Source organism: Eretmochelys imbricata, chromosome 3, assembly GCF_965152235.1.
Source record: "Eretmochelys imbricata isolate rEreImb1 chromosome 3, rEreImb1.hap1, whole genome shotgun sequence".
Lineage (NCBI taxonomy): Eukaryota > Metazoa > Chordata > Testudines > Cheloniidae > Eretmochelys > Eretmochelys imbricata.
Genome location: NC_135574.1, coordinates 149249546 through 149266099, shown reverse-complemented (window position 1 = coordinate 149266099; position 16554 = coordinate 149249546). Strand labels below are relative to the sequence as shown.

Below are 16554 nucleotides of genomic sequence, written 5' to 3'. Positions count from 1 at the left end.
CTGTGTTTGTTCCCGGGATTATGAACAGTAATAGGTTCCTTCTGAGGGCTTTAGCTCGCTCCAGGGATTTGCCTGCTCTGAGCTTTGGGCTTGCTTTATGATCAGCTGTGTTAAAATAAACAATAGTGCCGGGGATGCAGTCAGAGGCCTGGTTACAGGAGGAAGGGCTTCGTCTCTCTGGGCTGGGTCAAGGTCTGTGGCCCTTGTGTGAGGCTTACAGTTGGCTCTACCCTGTACATCTACTGTATGGTAGATCACTCTGTTATTTACATCTCTGTTTCTCTAACCTAGAATCCAACCCCCTTTTGAATTTCTGGGATTTGAATCCCCAGACTTGATTGGTTTGAAGTTGGACCCAAGTCTAATTTCTGGCTGCAGCCAAAATCGCCTATGAACAGCTGATCTCATGAGATTTCCACCTTTTGGGGCTGGAATATTACAGGGACATCTGTTCTGAGTTTCAGCACCATTGAATCTGAAACTGTACCCCCGCCTACAGCTAATCTGGGTCTGCTCTGTGATCCCAAACACCACCTGGCTTCACACTCCACTCCATCAAGCTAGAGGGATACAGTGTTATGCATACTACTCTGTGGGTCTCTCTCCACTCGCCGTACCCTCCTCCTTTTCCAAGCTAGACCTCATCTCTCAGTTACTTTCCTTCCTTCCAGCCATACTTTTTAGATCTATTATCCCTTTGGTTAGTATGTTAGTCTCGCCGTACAGCTCTGTGTTGCCTAAAACTGCTGTGGAAAATGCCACACTGCTGCTTAAGCTGCCATTTTTCCCAGGGGTTGAGCCTGTCCTCAGGTACTGTGCCCACCCTCATTCCCTGGCTCATTGGCCCACCCGTGCCAGCTGTTCCTGACTTTTGTCGCGGTTCCGACAGAGTGAAGTTTCTATCCCATGGCAACTGAAATAAGACCTTTTCATCCTGCAAGCAGGTAACATTTAGCAGCATCCCCTTGGGTTACTGTATCTGTCATCCCAGATGGTGCTCTTTTGTGTACACGCCACTCTTCTGAAATGCCAGCTCTGGGCTAAAAGGAGCCAGCAGAAGGCACAGCTTACTCACACAGTAATTGATTCCCCCTCATTTATTACAGGTCTTTATTTTCCCCTCTGATTAGAAAAGATGAAATAATACAGATAACAAATAAAATACCAAGATCGCCCCATTGGAGGGAGATACCAATGAGACTGGCAGTGCCCAGGGATTTCCTCTGTATCTCTCTGTCACTATGGGCTCCGACCTGCTGCAACGTTCTAGCAACAGACACCTGGCCTCCCCTTATCTGTGTATCACTAGCAGGTGTTTAGAGGAAAGGTCAAACAGATGGGGAGGAGGTGGGGGAATGAAAAGAGGCAACAAAACTACCAGTAAGAATGTGGATTTCTAAATGAGAAACTACATCACGGTAAAATAAAACTAGATTGGTGGCTAGATTGCAAGTACAGATGGTCGGGAATTTTTTTGGCAAAACGTTTTTTGCTGAAAAATGCTGATTCGGCAAGACCAACACACTTTGTGAACCAGGATCAGAGTCCGCAAAGCACTCGACTCAACACAGTTTTGGTAACAAAAATAAGTTTGAGCTTGTTGAACCAGAAGGTTTGGGGGTTTTGAGTTTGAAGCAACTTTTTGTTTGGAAATATTAGTAAATCTACACTTTTTAAAAAAAGGAAAAATGTCAAAATTGAAACATCCTTTCAAAATTATCAAAACGTTTCGATTGACTCGAATCTTTTTTTTTTTTTTTTTAGATTTTCTGTTTGTGAAAATTTTCGAGATTTCAACTTTGCACCCAATTTCAGATGGGAAAATTTCAAAAATTCTCATAAGCTAGGAAAAATGTTTCCTGTCCTGCCCTAACTGCAGGCAGCCATCCTGCACTGGCCCCCAGGGAATGAACAGAACAGGCCTTGCCCATCTCTGGTGCCTGTGAGCTGAGGACTGGAGGCATCTCCCAGTTAGATTTTTCTCCTACGTGGAGCCATTGGAAAGTCAGTATAATTACTACTCTCCCACTCACTGGCATCTTCCACACAAGGATCACAAAGCATTTGCAAAGTATTAATTAATCCTCATAATCCTGCTCTGTGAAGTGAGTTAATATCATTATCCCCATTTCACAGATGGGGAAAACTAAAGCACAGAGCGAGAGGGAGTAACTTGCTCAAGATCTCACAGCAAGTCATAGAGGGATAGAGCTGGGAATGGAACCCAGGAGTCCTGATTCCCTGGCCTGTGCTGTAACCACCAGAGTATCCTTCCTTATCCTAGGAACTGTACAGTGTCTGCTACTGAGGAATGCCCACCTAGAGCTGTTAGGCAGCCTTTATAAACAACTGGTTGGACATGCAGCCTCTGTTCTAGGAGAAGAACATTTGGTCCCCTTACAAGCGTAAGGTGTTTGGCTTGACCTGAACCCATCTGAAGTATTTATCAGGGGGTTGAAAATTATGCAGGCAGTAAGGAGGATTAGAAGGGATGAGAGAAGTGTCCTGTTACACAGAGGTGCCTAGTCACCAGAGCTGCACATGGTCACTGGTCAGGACTTTGTGGATTTCAGCTGGGTCCTGCTCGCAGAGTTTGTTTTCAGAGAAATATCCTGGAAAGCATGAGGCCGTGTGCCATGGGCTCCATTGATCACATCCAGCACTCTGGGCAGGATCAGCGTGGCTCATGACACAGGGCCCTCTCCTGGTGCCTTCCTCACCCCCATACACACAAAACCTTCTGCTAGGCAGAAGGTTGTTGGCAGTGGGCCACATATGTTCACAGCCCATCTGCTGGGGTGGCATGGAGCAGACCTGCCTTTGCTGATCTTCAGGCTGGCTGGGATTTACCTTCTCAGCCTGTTGTTCCATCTCTTCAAGTAAGCTGGGGTCTGGTCTAGGAAGAAAGAACCTTCAGTCCCCCACAATCCCAGCAGAGGGCGTCTGTGTGTGTCATGCCACCCCGGCTGCCCCATCAGAAGACGAGGGGTGGGGTGGAGCAGGAGGCACCACTGTCATCTCAGTGGAGCTCCACCACGCCACCTGTCTTCCCAGCTAAGTATTCCCAGCTGTTACACTAGAATGGAAGCTGTTCAGCTTTTGATAGCCCAGGACCAACAATACCAGATAGTCCTATCTGGAGGCCAGAGCCAAGGGTTTGTTGCCAAGAGGAAGTACTCCCGTCATGAGGCATTTAAGATAGGCTGGACCTTGAGAGCATTCTAGGAAACAAACCAGCACTGACTGAGTGAAGAAATGGACTCGAAGGCCTCATAAATCTTCCAAATCTCTCATTTCTATGACTCTGAGCCAGATCAAGAACTGGCGTAAGTAGTTGCAACCCTGTTGATTTCAAAGGGCTTGCACTCTTTTTGCCATGTCTGAACGTGGCCCTATGAATCCATCAGAGTAGCGAGCAGAAGGCCATAGTCACTGAGACCGGCGAGGGGAATGTCTTTCCAGGCACGCTCAGGGAGGCAGCACGGGTTAGTAATTAGAGCACAGGGCTGGGAGTCAGCAGACCTTGGTTCTCTTCGCAGCTCTAACACTGATTTGTAATATAATCTTGGGCAAGTAACTTAGCTTCTCTGTGACTCAGTTTCCTCCTCTGTAGACTAGGGCTAGTGATACTGACCCATCTCACAGGGGAGTTGTGAGGCTTCACAGATGTTTGTAAAATGTTCCGAGATCCTCATCTGGGAAGTGCATATTAATTATTATTATTTTATTTATTTATTTTATTAGTATTATTTTTATTACTGGAGATCTTTGTTGGGCAAAAGGTAATAGCCTTGCTCCTTTTCCCTTGTTACTGTAGAGCAGAGGCTTGGAGGTGACAGTCAGGAGTGTGCTCAGGATTGGTTTGGGCTTCGACCAGGAGTTCACAGACAGTGCTTAGTTGGCACCAATTCACATTCCAGTGCTCCTTTTAGTCCCTTTCCATTTTGCCTTCTCTTTTTTCCTAGGGCACCAAAATCCATTTACTGAACAATTTGTCCCACCAGTGGCTGTTCAGCCAGGCTCTTACATGGCAGATCCTAGCGTCAGTCACTGAATGAGGTTAGAATAGAGGGTGGCTGTTTTTAATCCTGACTCGCTGGCAGCTTCATGCAAATTCTTTCCTCTCTCTGCACCTCTCACCTTCCCAGCTCTAGTGGCTGTAATTAGCTGTGCTCAACATAACCCCATAGATCAATGTCAATGAGACTATTTAGTTCCTTCTTGGACCATCAATTCACCCTACAGCCTCAATGAGATTTAGGCTTCATTCTTCTTCAATCAGACATTCCTTCACTGGGAGTTTCTGAGGCCAGTGGGCAGGGAGGACATAAGGACACCTGTGGCTCAAAGCTGTTTTTTGCTAGAGACACGCACAGTGACTTTCCTCATTCCAGTCTCTGTGTTTCCATGGAGGAGAGCCTCGATTCACTTATCTCAGTCTTCCCAAGGTCACGCAATGCCAGCTGACCTCTCCAGAGAGCGATGTGCTGGGTCACATGTCACCTCGGCTCGTGGTGTCAATCCAAGTGCAAAATGGGCGCCTCCAGGGAAAGAATCTGCTCTTACCATTCGAAGGATTTTTTTTTCCCCTCACTTGTTCAAATTTCCTCCTAGGAATCAGAGATGGAATGTTTAGATCAGCTGATCCATCCTGCCTCCTCACCAGTCCTGGCTTAAACCCAAGGTGATGTTTGAATAACACCAGACATGGGGGTTTCCTTTCCTTCTCTTTGGAGACTGTTCCACAGTCTTGTGTCTCACCATGTTGGGAACTTTTTCTTGATGTTCAGCTTGTTATAATCCCATAACTCCTACTACCAGTCCCTCGGACCTCCCTGACCAATCCCTCTTCCCCATTCATGCTGACACTCTTTGGCCATTTCTAGGCAATCTCTCTCCCTTCCCCCTTAGTGTATGTCTACACTGCACCTGGGAACTAGCCTCCCAGCCTAAGTAGACAGATTTGCACTATTTTGCTAAAAACAGCAGCATTGTAGTTGCGGCTGAGTCTCCCCGGCCCACCCAACCCCTGGGTCTGCGCTCAGGTGGGTAGCTCACGTCTTTGCTGGAGCTGCAACATGTATGCTGCTATTTTTAGCGCACTAGCTCAAGCTAAGCTAGTGCATGTCTGTCTACCTGGGCTGGGAGGCTTGCTCCCGGCTGCAGTGTCACTGTGCCTCTAGTGATGTGTTAGCCAAGTTACAGATATTTCATGCTTTTAACCTTTCCTTCTGAGTCAGCCACTCCAAGTCTAAACGTTTCATCATCTTTATTACACATCCCTGAACATCCTCCAACTTGATAGCTTTCTGACAGTGCAGCACCCCGATGGGGTCCTTCCACAACCAGAGAGAGAGAGCGAGACATCAGCTGCTATGTGCCAGCCTACCTCTGAGACTTGGCTGCCACGTATGAAATGCTCCTAGGTGCAGTGTGACCAGAGCTGTATGGAAGGGGGCTGCTCCCTCCCTGCCCTGTGCCTGATGCCTCTGAGAGTGAAGTACCGAGGTCAGAACACAGCAGCCCAGCCCTTCAGGAGCAGCAGTGGCTTCAGCCCAGCCCTTCAGAGCGGGGGCTGGAGATGCCACGATTCTATTCAAGTCCTACAGACCTCCCCGGTTCCCATCCCCTTCTGTCCTCTTGCTCTAGGAGCATAGTCCTGCCCTGGATGGTCTCTGTGGCCCAGATTTTCAAAGGTATAGGCAACTGACCCTTGTTGAAATCATTGGGCAGTTCTGTTGGGCCACTGACAAAGGGTCCTTAATGTCAGCAGGACTCTCTGGGACACTTGCAAGCTGATGGAGCCTGACCCAGGCCTCCAGTGTCCAGTTTCTTTCTTGCAGGCTCCTTGAATCTTCTGGTTCGTTTGCGGAACAAACGGGCCATTGACACCCAAGTCTGGTCGCTCAGCGGGAACAGAGGAAATGAGTGGCAACAAGCACACGTCCCCATCAACCCCCCAGGACCCTTTCAGGTAAGCAGGTACTAGAGCTTCCCCTCCTTCCCCCCATCCCGGATGCATGCTATGCCCAGGAAGAGCCATCACCCAAACAGCCCTAATAGGGAACAGGGGAGGGCACAGAGCAGTTCCCCACTCCCAGGGTTGTGGGGAGGGAGTGTATTAAAAGTCACAACCAGTTTCAGGGAGGGAAGAGAATGGAGTTTCATGCCTCTGCAGACCTCTTGCCCAATTCCATCATGCACAAGCACAGATTTGTTACTATCAATCTGTGGTTGAACACTGGCCTGGGAACTGGTCTGATACTGCGGGGTTGCTTGTGAGTGCCAGATCTGTGCGCACTGGTCTGTTACTGTAGCACTTGTGAGCTTGTTGTTGGGGATGGGGTTGTGAGCTCTGGAGCCATGCACACTGGTTTGTTGTTGTAGGGTTGCTTGTGAGCACTGGCCTTGGCACTCTTTTGGGACTCGTGAGTGCAGGGGCGTGCACCCATTAGTTGTTGTAGGGTGCTTAATGCAATGCCCTGCATGCTGGGTCGGTGTTGTAGGGTTACTTGTGAGTGCTGAGTCTGTGTGCGTTGATTTGTTGTATAGTCGTGAAGGGCCTATACTTTGGGGTGCTATAAAATCACAAAGAAGAATGTAGTTACTCATGAGAGTAACTATGTGAGTCTGCGCGCAGCTCTGTGCTGAGGGGCGAGCAGGGCGTGTGTGCTCTCTCCAGGGTAGCTGGGCAGGGATGATAGTGGCCGTGCAGGACTAGTGTGGGTGGGGGCAGAAGAGGGGACGAGCCCGAAGCTGGGTTTTACCCCTCTGCACAGTGAGTGAGAGCTGGCCCCAATTGTGTCCTCCCTGCCGCCAGCAGGTAGTGATTGAGTCTCTGCCCCTGGGCTGCCGGCAGAGTTTGGTAACCATGGGAACAGAAGAGGGAGCTCAGGCTGATGAATGACAGGCTCTGAGAAGGAAGCAGCCAGCCAGTCTCTCCAGGATTCCTGACCAGGGTGGGGGGCATAGGGAGGGGAGCCCTACAGCCCCCAAATGGAGATGCCCCAAAGGTGGAGTGGGAATCGCTGTCTATCTGTGGGGAGAAGGGGCTGCCCCAGTTCAACTTACTCCCACCCCAGGGCTTTGGTGACACTAGGTCCCTCACTGGCCTGCCCAGGGGCACTTAGGAGAGGGACCCTCTGCACAGTGCAGGCGTGTCAGGTGATGAGCACAAGGAACCCCACACGGATGCAGCCGGGGGACGGGGGCTTGGAGAGGGAGAAGGGCCCCATGGGGAACAGCCCAGGGGCTGTGGGGGGGTGACCAGAGGGCTGGGAGAGCAACAAATCCCGCTCAGGGGGGCTCAGCCAGGGGGGCAGCCATGTTGCTGTAGGGAACAGAGACTGTTCAGGGGGGTGACCAGTGGGCTACAGGAGTCTGGGACCCGGGGCTGGCGGTGGGACCCCCTCACAGTCAGGGCACCTCTGCTGGGCAGTTGGTGACTGTGGATGTGGTACTCTGTGTCCTACCTGTTCTGTATACATGGGCCTGGCCCGTCAGTGAGGCCATTCCCCTGTCTCGGGACAGCCCCCCTCACTGCTCATTGTCTCCGTCCGCAGATCATCTTTGAGGGCGTGCGTGGCACGAGCTACGAGGGGGATATTGCCATTGACGATGTCACTCTGAAAACGGGAGACTGCCCAAGGAAGCCGATTGGCCCAAATAAAGGTGAGTATGTGACCCGGCTTGAGTATACATGTGAGTGGGCACCTGGGGGGCGGCTAGAGGAAGAAAGGGCATGGGGGGGATCTGATGCATTGATATGAGCATGTATCGGTGAACAGAGAGGGAGCACATGTAAGTATAAGTATCCGGTGTGTGTCGCTCAGTGAGTGTTAGTGGGATGTTTGTGGCTGTGGTGTTTTTATGTCAGTGTTGCTTGGCATGGGTGGGTTGGTGTGTGTGCTGGGGAGGTAGGTGGTGTGTTGGGTAGGTGTTGGTTGTCAATGGGGTCTGTGTGAGTTTTTGAGTTGAGGGGATGTTGGTTGGTTTTTGTAGGGTGGGTGTTGGATGTTAAGTGGGTCTGAGTGGATGCTAGTGCAATGGGAGGTATGTAGAATTGGGTGTCTGGTATGTTGGGGGGTGTTGGATATCAACTAGATCTGTGTGGGTTTTGGGAGGGGTGTTAGATGTCAGTTGGGTCTGTGTGGGTGTTTGTGTTGGGTGGACAGTGTGTAAGGTAGGTGTTGGTTGGGTGTCAGAAAGGTTGTGTTGGATGGGTGGCATGTAGGGTGACTGGATGTTGGTTGGGTGTGGGGGAGGTTGCTTTGGGTGGGTGGTGTGTAGGGTGGCTGTTGGGTGTTGGTTGGATCTGTGGGGGATTGTGTTGGGTGGGTGCTGTGTAGGGTGGGTGTTGGATGTCTGTTGGGTCTGTGGGGGAGGGTTGAGTTGGAGGGTGTGGAGGGTTTTATGGGGAAGTATTTGGTTTACTGCTCAGTGTATGATGACACATTATTAAAGCAAAGCCTTCCAACAGGAAAGGGGAGGAGGGTTTAGCTGCCTGATAGGGTAGGACAGAGATCTCTCATGGTCAACTTGACATTGCTGTTGGGTTGCTCCAGAATCTCTAACCCCTGAACTGGCAAGTAACAGCCCAGGGTCAACGTGACCTTAAAGAACGATGCAGAATCCATATGGATGGTGTTGCTGGACCTGCTAGCTGGTCAGAAGCCTGCAACTGGGCACTGAACTCTGTATTAATATGCCAAGGTTTTGGCCAGGGTATTGGGCAGTTTCAAGATCACTATTTCTGGAGAGGCTTATGAAGTATCACAGATCTTGTACCAGTGGAGCTGGTTAACACTAGTTATTTGAGCAGCCTTGGAGAGGAGGTAGATCTTCTTTGAGCCTTTAAGGCTCAAGTCCTGCAATGAGGGACAGACTGCACCAGAACAGAGGGTACCAGCTAACCCGAGAATGCTAGAATTTCGAGATTGGACAGAAGTAGCTGTACTGGGGCCTATTTAGTCCACCTCTGAGGCCCAGGCAGGACTGTTCCCTAGAGTATATGCCAGGGTTGCTTGTTCAGTCTCATTCAAAATGTCCTTAGCAATGTGCCTTTTCCCCGGGGAGACAGTTCCCCACCCTAATGAATCTTACGGTCAGGAAATATGTTCTGATATTCAGCCAATGTTTTACTTGGCTTTATTTCACCATACAGCCCATCCCACTCTGAACAATCTCTCTTGTTACTTACAAAATGCACCTTTCACATACAAGTAGGTGGATCTCACATCACCCTCAGTCATTGTTTTGGCAAGAAAGATTTAGTCTTTCATCTTCACTCAGAAATAAACCCCTCTAGCCCCATGATCATTTGTGGTTCTCTTCTCTAAGCCTCTCCAGTTTGCCAATATCTTCCTGACATGAGAGGTTTCTAAAGAGGGATCCTTCCCTGCTGGCTGTAGGATGTGCAGCCATGGCTGTACTATACTAGCCAGTTTGATGCCACGTTGCACTGGGAAAGAGGGACGTTGGTTTTTCCTTGACTTCTGTCCCTGAGCACAAATGCTGGTGTCCTATGAGCTTAGTCCCAGCTACGGTCTCAACCGGATCCCCAAGAAGAGAAGAATGAGGGTAGGATGGCAGGTATCTAGTGTATGCTGAGCTTGCAGTTTCCTGTGGGGCCAGCTGGCACTGACATTGGTTGACTTGCTCTACAGGGTATGTCTCGTTTCCATAACCAATCTCTCCCTCTCTCTCTCTGGCCTGCAGCAGTCGCCCTTCCGGGGAACAGCGTCCCAACCCTGCACAGGTCTTCTCTCGGTGGGCCACTGACTTTTTTCCTTTACGTGCTGCTCAGATGATGGCAAGCAAGTGCTCCGGTCTTCTGGCCAAGACATTCCTGCTCCTTTCCTACTCAGCCACCTCTGCTCCTCTTCCTCCCCCTCCTCACTGGCACACCAAAGTGTCCATACGTTACCAAAGACTGACAAGCATGACCACGCAAAGGGATCTGCTCAGGACCTGGTGGATTCCTCAAGAAAGTCATAATGTCTAAAAATAAATAAATAAATAAAAACAGAAAATACGAGAGAGAGAGAGAGAGAGGAAGGAAGGAAGGAAGAAAACAATCACACAAGAAGGAATGAAGAAAAATGGGAATGACAAAAATGTAAAGAACGAATGAAGGAGGAAACTCCCCCTCCCCGTGTTTCCTTGGGAACATCGGACAGGACTTCCTCAGGGAAGTGGGAACTTTGTTTTAAACAAAATATATATATATATATATATATTAAAGCACAAATTTCTACCAGAACTGTTACCTTCTTTACTGCAGAGCCCACAGCTTAGGAGACGGTGTATTGCAGCGCTCCCCTTTTGGCTCTCCATGTTCCACCTTTATCCTTCTGGCTCTGGCTACCGTGTACCAGCTGCAGTGCCCCTACGGTAACATCCCACCTGCCTCCATGTGGGGCAGCTCACCTCCCGAGTGCTGGTTGGCCATAGCCTCTCGCTCCATGCTGCATGTGCTTCAGTGTCTCCATCTGCATCTTCCAGACTTCCGTGTATTCAACTGTCTATGTGTGATTTGCTTTAATCCACACCGCACTCCTTCCCCCACTCTCTGTGTCCTCCCGCCCCGACTCCAACCCAAAGAAGACAACAGCGGAGTGGACCCATCATCTGGATTGTACTGAGTGGTGGAAAAACCCTGGGTCGATCCAATTGCAGCACCAGCCACCGAATGCTCCCAGGTGCTTCTCTCTCTGCATCTCTCACTTCCCACTGCTGGGTGCACAAACTCTGATGATGGAGCCGAGGCTGCAAACAAAAGCAGCAGCTGGCAGGGTGGTGACATGCGGACAGCACTTGTCAGTCAGTGGACATTGGAGTGGGAGCTGCAGCAGCCTTGGGGCCAGGATCTCCTCTCAGCTTTTTTTGGTTAACTAACTTATTTCTTTCTTCATTCCATTGTTAGCCTTCCCCGCCCCCAAGCTCCTATTTCCTTTCAGACTGTGGGGAGGGGCATGGATTTGCACCCTTTACATCCCCCCACCCCAAACCACAGGCCTCTCCTAGTCTCCAACCCTTGTGCCCACTGAATGGATCTGAAATTGCAGCTGCTGCCTTGAGCTCCCAGGACTTGTGGTTCCCCAGATGTGCAGGGGAGCAGCTGTGTTCCCTTCGCCGGAGTAACAGAGGAGCCAGGGGATGGTATGGGCACTAAAGCTCCTGGGTAACTGGGCAGAGCAGGTGGCTGGATCCCAAAGAGGGGATCGTTCTGGTTTTCACTTCTGTTGGCTGCTGGGGAAGAGGGTGCAGGTAGGGAGAAAGTTGGGATTTCTTCGTCATGGAGTTCATGCTGCCACCATGAAGGAATAAAGCCAATGTCTCAGGAGAGTTGCCTCTTGGCTCTGACCCTGTTCCAGCCAGATCCATCTTGCTCCCTACAGCAGCCATGGCTTAGCCTGGGGATGACGTGGTGGGTAGGCATCTGCTGTACCATGTGAACTCAGGAGCAAGGTCTCCCATAGGCTAGCCAAGTAGGAGCCATGCTGACCTTGTTGTGGCTGGAAACAGCTCTAGGCCTATCTTGGTCTCATCCCTCCCTCCAAAGAATAATGTTAGCTGTACCTGTGTGGATGGCTCTCAGGGGGAGTGCATCAGTGCGTGCTGGGGAGATTCAGTGAGGTGACATGCTTTCCTCTAAGGCACACCCAGTCTGCATGTTACTCCCAGGGCACAGCAGAGGTACACTGACCTGTCTCAGGTGTAGAGTCAACAGCACACGTGTCCCCACCCCACCCTCTCTGATGACTTTATCATAAATTTAGGCTTCTCTGGACAATAGCGTGTCACTAAATCAACTCAAAGTATCACCTGCCCAAAGCCTTCTGCAGTGCTTGGCTTCCCAAAATGTCTGAGGCCTGGCTTCCCCCTCACACCCAGTGGGGAGGCCTGTGTTCAGTGCACTACTTTACTGTCCAAGAGACCCATCCTCCAGTGCTGGATCCAACTGCTCACTCCTCAGGCCTCTAGATGACATCTTGAATCATTCTGTAGTGACCCTTGTGGCCAGCGTAGGACGTGTGCTGATGGGCTCCAAAGGGAGTCCCATCCAGTCATCCTCAGCCCAAAAAAAGGGTGTTGGGTTGAGGAGATCCTTCACAGAGGACTTCCCAAAAGATATCAAAGGGTCCAGCCACGGGGTTCCAAAACTCCATTCCCTCTATGGCTAACTGATGGTTTTCCTGCTCTCCAGGACTGAGGACTCTGCCCTCTTCATCTGCTTAGTCCCTCCATCTCCTGAGCCAAGATCTTTGTTGCAGTGAACATTTAGCAAGGGAACATGGTACCATTGCCATTGGCCAGGTATTGCAGTGAGGCCCTTGCAGAGTAACCTCTCCCCACTGCCAGCAGACCCCAGGGAATGCAACCAACCAGCCCCCAGCTTTTTAGAAAGTCTCCTTCAATTCTATGCCCTGGAATGTGATCTCTCCAGGAAGTAGCTTTCTTTCCTCCTTGTATGCTTTCCAGGGGGTCTGATCTTAATCCTTGGAGGAGAGTTGGTGCTCTCCCCAGGCAGTGCAGGGGCCTAGTGCTGTCTAATGATTTGGGTCAGCTGCAAAAGTTCCCTCTCATGTTGCAGCAGGCCTTGCGGTGGAGTACGTTCCCTTCCAAAAGAGCTAGCCATGAGAGCCCATATTTCCTTCTAGATGTGGGGGTGGGGAGGAGGCAGGTCATGAATTTGCACCTTTTGACATTTTGGGGGGATGTGGGGTGAGCTCTTGTGATTACGTTCCCCTGAAGAGGAACAGCGGGAGGCATCCTGCAGAGCTGGCAGGGGAGGTGGAGGAGAGGGATCAAGGTCTTGAGCAAGAACTATCCCTGAGCAGACATAGGTGAGAATGGACTGATTCTAAAAAGGGAAACCTGTGACCCCTACGTCCCTGCTCTGCTGCAGCATCTGGCCCATTCACCACACACGGAGGAATGTGCCAGAGCCACTGAGCTGACCCACCACGCTCAAGGTCACCGTCCAGTCTGTGGTATTGGAGCAGCGTAGATTTTCCCTTAGACAGCAATTGCCCTCTCCAGCCATTGGGTTCAAATGATCACTGCTTTTTGGCCAATTTGCCCTTGTATAAATCTCAGGGAGCCCCTGTTCATCCCTCCCTTCCTAGATTCCTTTCCCCTTTATGTGTGGCTTGAAAGCAGCTGGTGGTGTGTTTACTAGAGATTCATTAACCCAAGTGCCTCAGCTTGTCAGATGTATTAAGGATGAAAGGAAGGAATTCATTGCACTGTCAGCAGTGGTGAGTGTGCGGGAGCAGAGGAAGGAGCCAGTTCAGCAGCAAGGCTGCCTAAATTCAGGGGGATGGAGGCTGCACATGAGTGGGAACATGCTGTTATTCCTGAGAGGCCTGGCCACCTTGGCCTGGGACCTCACAAGCTAAGATGGGTTGTGTTAAATAGATGGGAGACTCCGTGGAAACTCCAGGTCCTGCAGGAAATAGTATTTTTGGTTAGGTAACCCCAGCCTCTGCACTGAGCTTTCGGAAGAGGTCTAAAACTATATTCTGTATCCCGTGTCATTAAAGATCGCCTGGCACTTTACACTGATGTTAAACCCAGTGTCCTGGGCAAATTATAATCCTTACATTTCATTAGTGTCCTTCCTTCAGTTTCTGATGCAGTTTCAATGAGATACATTATCCTTCACTTCCTGACCTCCACTGTTGTTGTGTGACTCTTAAGTTCCATTCCAGAGGTGGCTGCATTTCAGATTATTACTCGCTATAGTTGGGAAACTCCTGCAGGAGAAAAGGTGCTTATATCTATGTTCGTGACTGTGTTTATTTACAGGGCAATCTTTGGTAGGTAGGTGTAGAGATGAAGTAGGGCAATTGCTATGTGGGTGTAATCCAATATATACTCAGTACGTGAAACAAAATGTGTGTGCACAGGCATAGATTGCAGGTATCAGATGTCGTGAGTGATATTGTATAGTTAGGCTTGCAAGGGAAGTTTTATTTGAAACCTCTCTGCAGTTGCTCATTGCATTCTGAAAAAAAATATTTTGTTTTTATTGTAATTTCCCACATTTGAGTAACAGCCCCAGTCACAGATCACCAACCTAGGATTTTCAGCTCTGCAAGCATGCACTATCACCCCTTGCAGTACAGGTGCAACTTCTTTTGCTGGTGCAGTAGTAGACTTTTATCCTTTTATATGGCTCAGCCACTAGAAGGCAACACAACTGGCATGTTACATTTGATCTCAGGTCATGAGCAAGTACATTGGAAAGTCTGAGGGAAAATCTTTCCAGCCACTTTGGAATGAAAGCGAGCAGGAAAAGAAATACGTCTTTTTTGCATTATTTAAAAAATTATTCAAACTTTTTTTTAACTCACAACAAGTTCAAAAACAACTGAAGTTTAAAACATTACGTTTGACACGTGTACAAATCTAACTCTGTATCATCTCTCAGTGCACCAGCTAAGAATCAGTCTTGAAAAAATGTTACCCTTGGGGAAGCAGTTTTATCGGGTTGGGGGGAGGTGTTGGGGAAGCAGTACAATACAAATGTTTGTTCACAGGATTAGCCTGGTACATTTCATGATAGTTTTGCAAGGCTGATTGATGGCATGTATATGTATTAATAATCATGCTACAAATGGCATTTCGTTCCCAGCTGCTATTCAAGGCCACTGAAATTTTAACTTCTTAGTATACTAGGCCCTTTGGGCCCCAGCCCACTCAGAAACACTGCAAAGAGTCTTCAGTATCTGTGAGAGAGCAGGCTCCCTACTTCACCTCCTAGCCTGGTCTGTTCCTAGTCCCTGCAAGCCAGCAGCACCAGGAAAGCTGCTGTATCTCTGGACTGGTGTTTTGTGCTTCTCAGCCAACAGACGGTACCGGGTTTACAATGGTGCCATGGAGCTGGGCCCATGCTCAGAAGGGGCCCCGGCCTGCTCCGCTTGCACTGTGCCCCAAGACCCTGCCAGCCCGTTGTTCCCCTCCACACTCTATCACTTGCTCCTCTTGGCCTGTCCGCCACGGACTCCTCTCTGCCCCCTGGCCGGACTCCAGTGCACCTCCGGCTCCGGGCAGTCTCTCCTTCCCACCGCCCCTGGGACCCCACCTGTCTCCTCGGAGCTGATCCTCCTGGGACTGGTACAGAAGCCTGGCCAGTCTCGGGCAGTCGGAGGGGGAAGGAGGGGACAGTGAGGGGGGCTGGCTGGGCCCCTCCAGGCAAGTGGGTCCTGAGGCAGTCCCTGGCCTGGATGATCGCGCCACTCCTGAGGGGCCAGAGCGATTCCCTGCCCCGGGACCAGCCCTGGCTGCGCTGCTGGCTCAGCCCAGCAGACACAGTCGCCTCCCAGCAGGGCTGGTGAATGTGACCAGGAGGCAGGGGGTGGGGGAGTGGATCTCTGGGGGCTCTCAGGGGAGGGTGCTGGGAAGATGTGTGTCTTGGGGTGCTGGGCAGTTGTGATGGGGCTGTGGACAGGGGGGCACTGGGTAGGGGTGGTGTTGTGCAGGACACTGTGCATTTGTGGGAGGACCCGGGAGGGGAGCTAGACATAGCGAGTCTGGGCGGGATCTGGCCATCGGGAGTGGGGGGGGCTGCGTGGCATGGCATGGGCCCACCCCCGACAGGAACAGGCACGCTGGCAGCACAGGGCCAGGCGGGACACTCTGCAACTGGCAACTGCCGGTTTGTAAATAGTGCCCTCGTGCTGGGCGGAGTGGGGCCGCCCCGGCCGTACCATGCCCCCGGCCAGCCCCTCGCTCCAGGGGCTGATCTCCCCGCACCATGTTCCATTGCCCCTATGGGGCTGCAAATATGTTTGGCACCAGGCCCACAAAAGGTTAATCCGGCCCTGCCTGTAGAGGGGATTCCAATCCCTCTCTGCATCACACTGTCACTATTCTCTTCTTGGGTGCCCCCTGCATACAGCGCTCTCTGCCTCTCAGAAGCACAGAGCACGTTGCAGCTGGAAACCTGCATGTCCCAGTAGGGCTGGAGCTGCCAACCCTTGTAGTTTTACCTTTGTCCGATTGTTTTTGCCTTCGCCCTGTTCGACCTTGGACGATGCTAAATAAATGAGCAAGATATTTGCAGAGAAACAAGTCCCACAGTGCTTTGGAAATTGCATTTTAACAGGCCCCAATTTACGCTCCACAGTAATAGCCAGGAGATGGTGGTTCACAGCAGGAAGCTGATAGCACCAATCCACTCAGCAGCCTGCGATGAGGGCAAGGGCCTTCGAGTGCCGCTGAGTCCCCCTTGAAGGGCGTGCAGTGAGTCGGCTCCCAGCCGTCAGAAAGGAGATGTGCCAGAGCCACTCCATCACTTTGTTTCTGTGCAATGGGATTCTGGGGGCTGTGAATGGCAACTCAATGCCTGGCAGTGTTGCTTTAACCCAGCAGCAACAAAGTGTGGCCCCAAGGCCACATCTAACCTCTGGAGGTATAGGGCAGCCTTGAGCTGCCTTCATCTTTACCACGACTGGGGGGGCCTACAGAAACCCTGCTACTGTAGGCCGTGTGCTCAGGCCGCTAAGGAAGGTAGCATGTTGGGAACGGTCGTCTCCGTGGGCCGCA

At 50.8% G+C, this 16554-nt stretch overlaps 1 protein-coding gene across 1 annotated transcript in view; it reads left to right on the top strand.

Moving 5' to 3' along the window:
• Positions 1 to 9809, top strand: part of MDGA1 (MAM domain containing glycosylphosphatidylinositol anchor 1) — a 188255-nt gene extending 178446 nt beyond the window's left edge. Inside the window, exons 15-17 of the mRNA XM_077811908.1 lie at positions 5844 to 5974; positions 7563 to 7671; positions 9718 to 9809. Of these exons, the coding sequence (XP_077668034.1) occupies positions 5844 to 5974; positions 7563 to 7671; positions 9718 to 9809 (332 nt within the window). The remainder of the gene's footprint in view (positions 1 to 5843; positions 5975 to 7562; positions 7672 to 9717) is intronic.
• The last annotated feature ends 6745 nt before the right edge of the window (positions 9810 to 16554 follow it).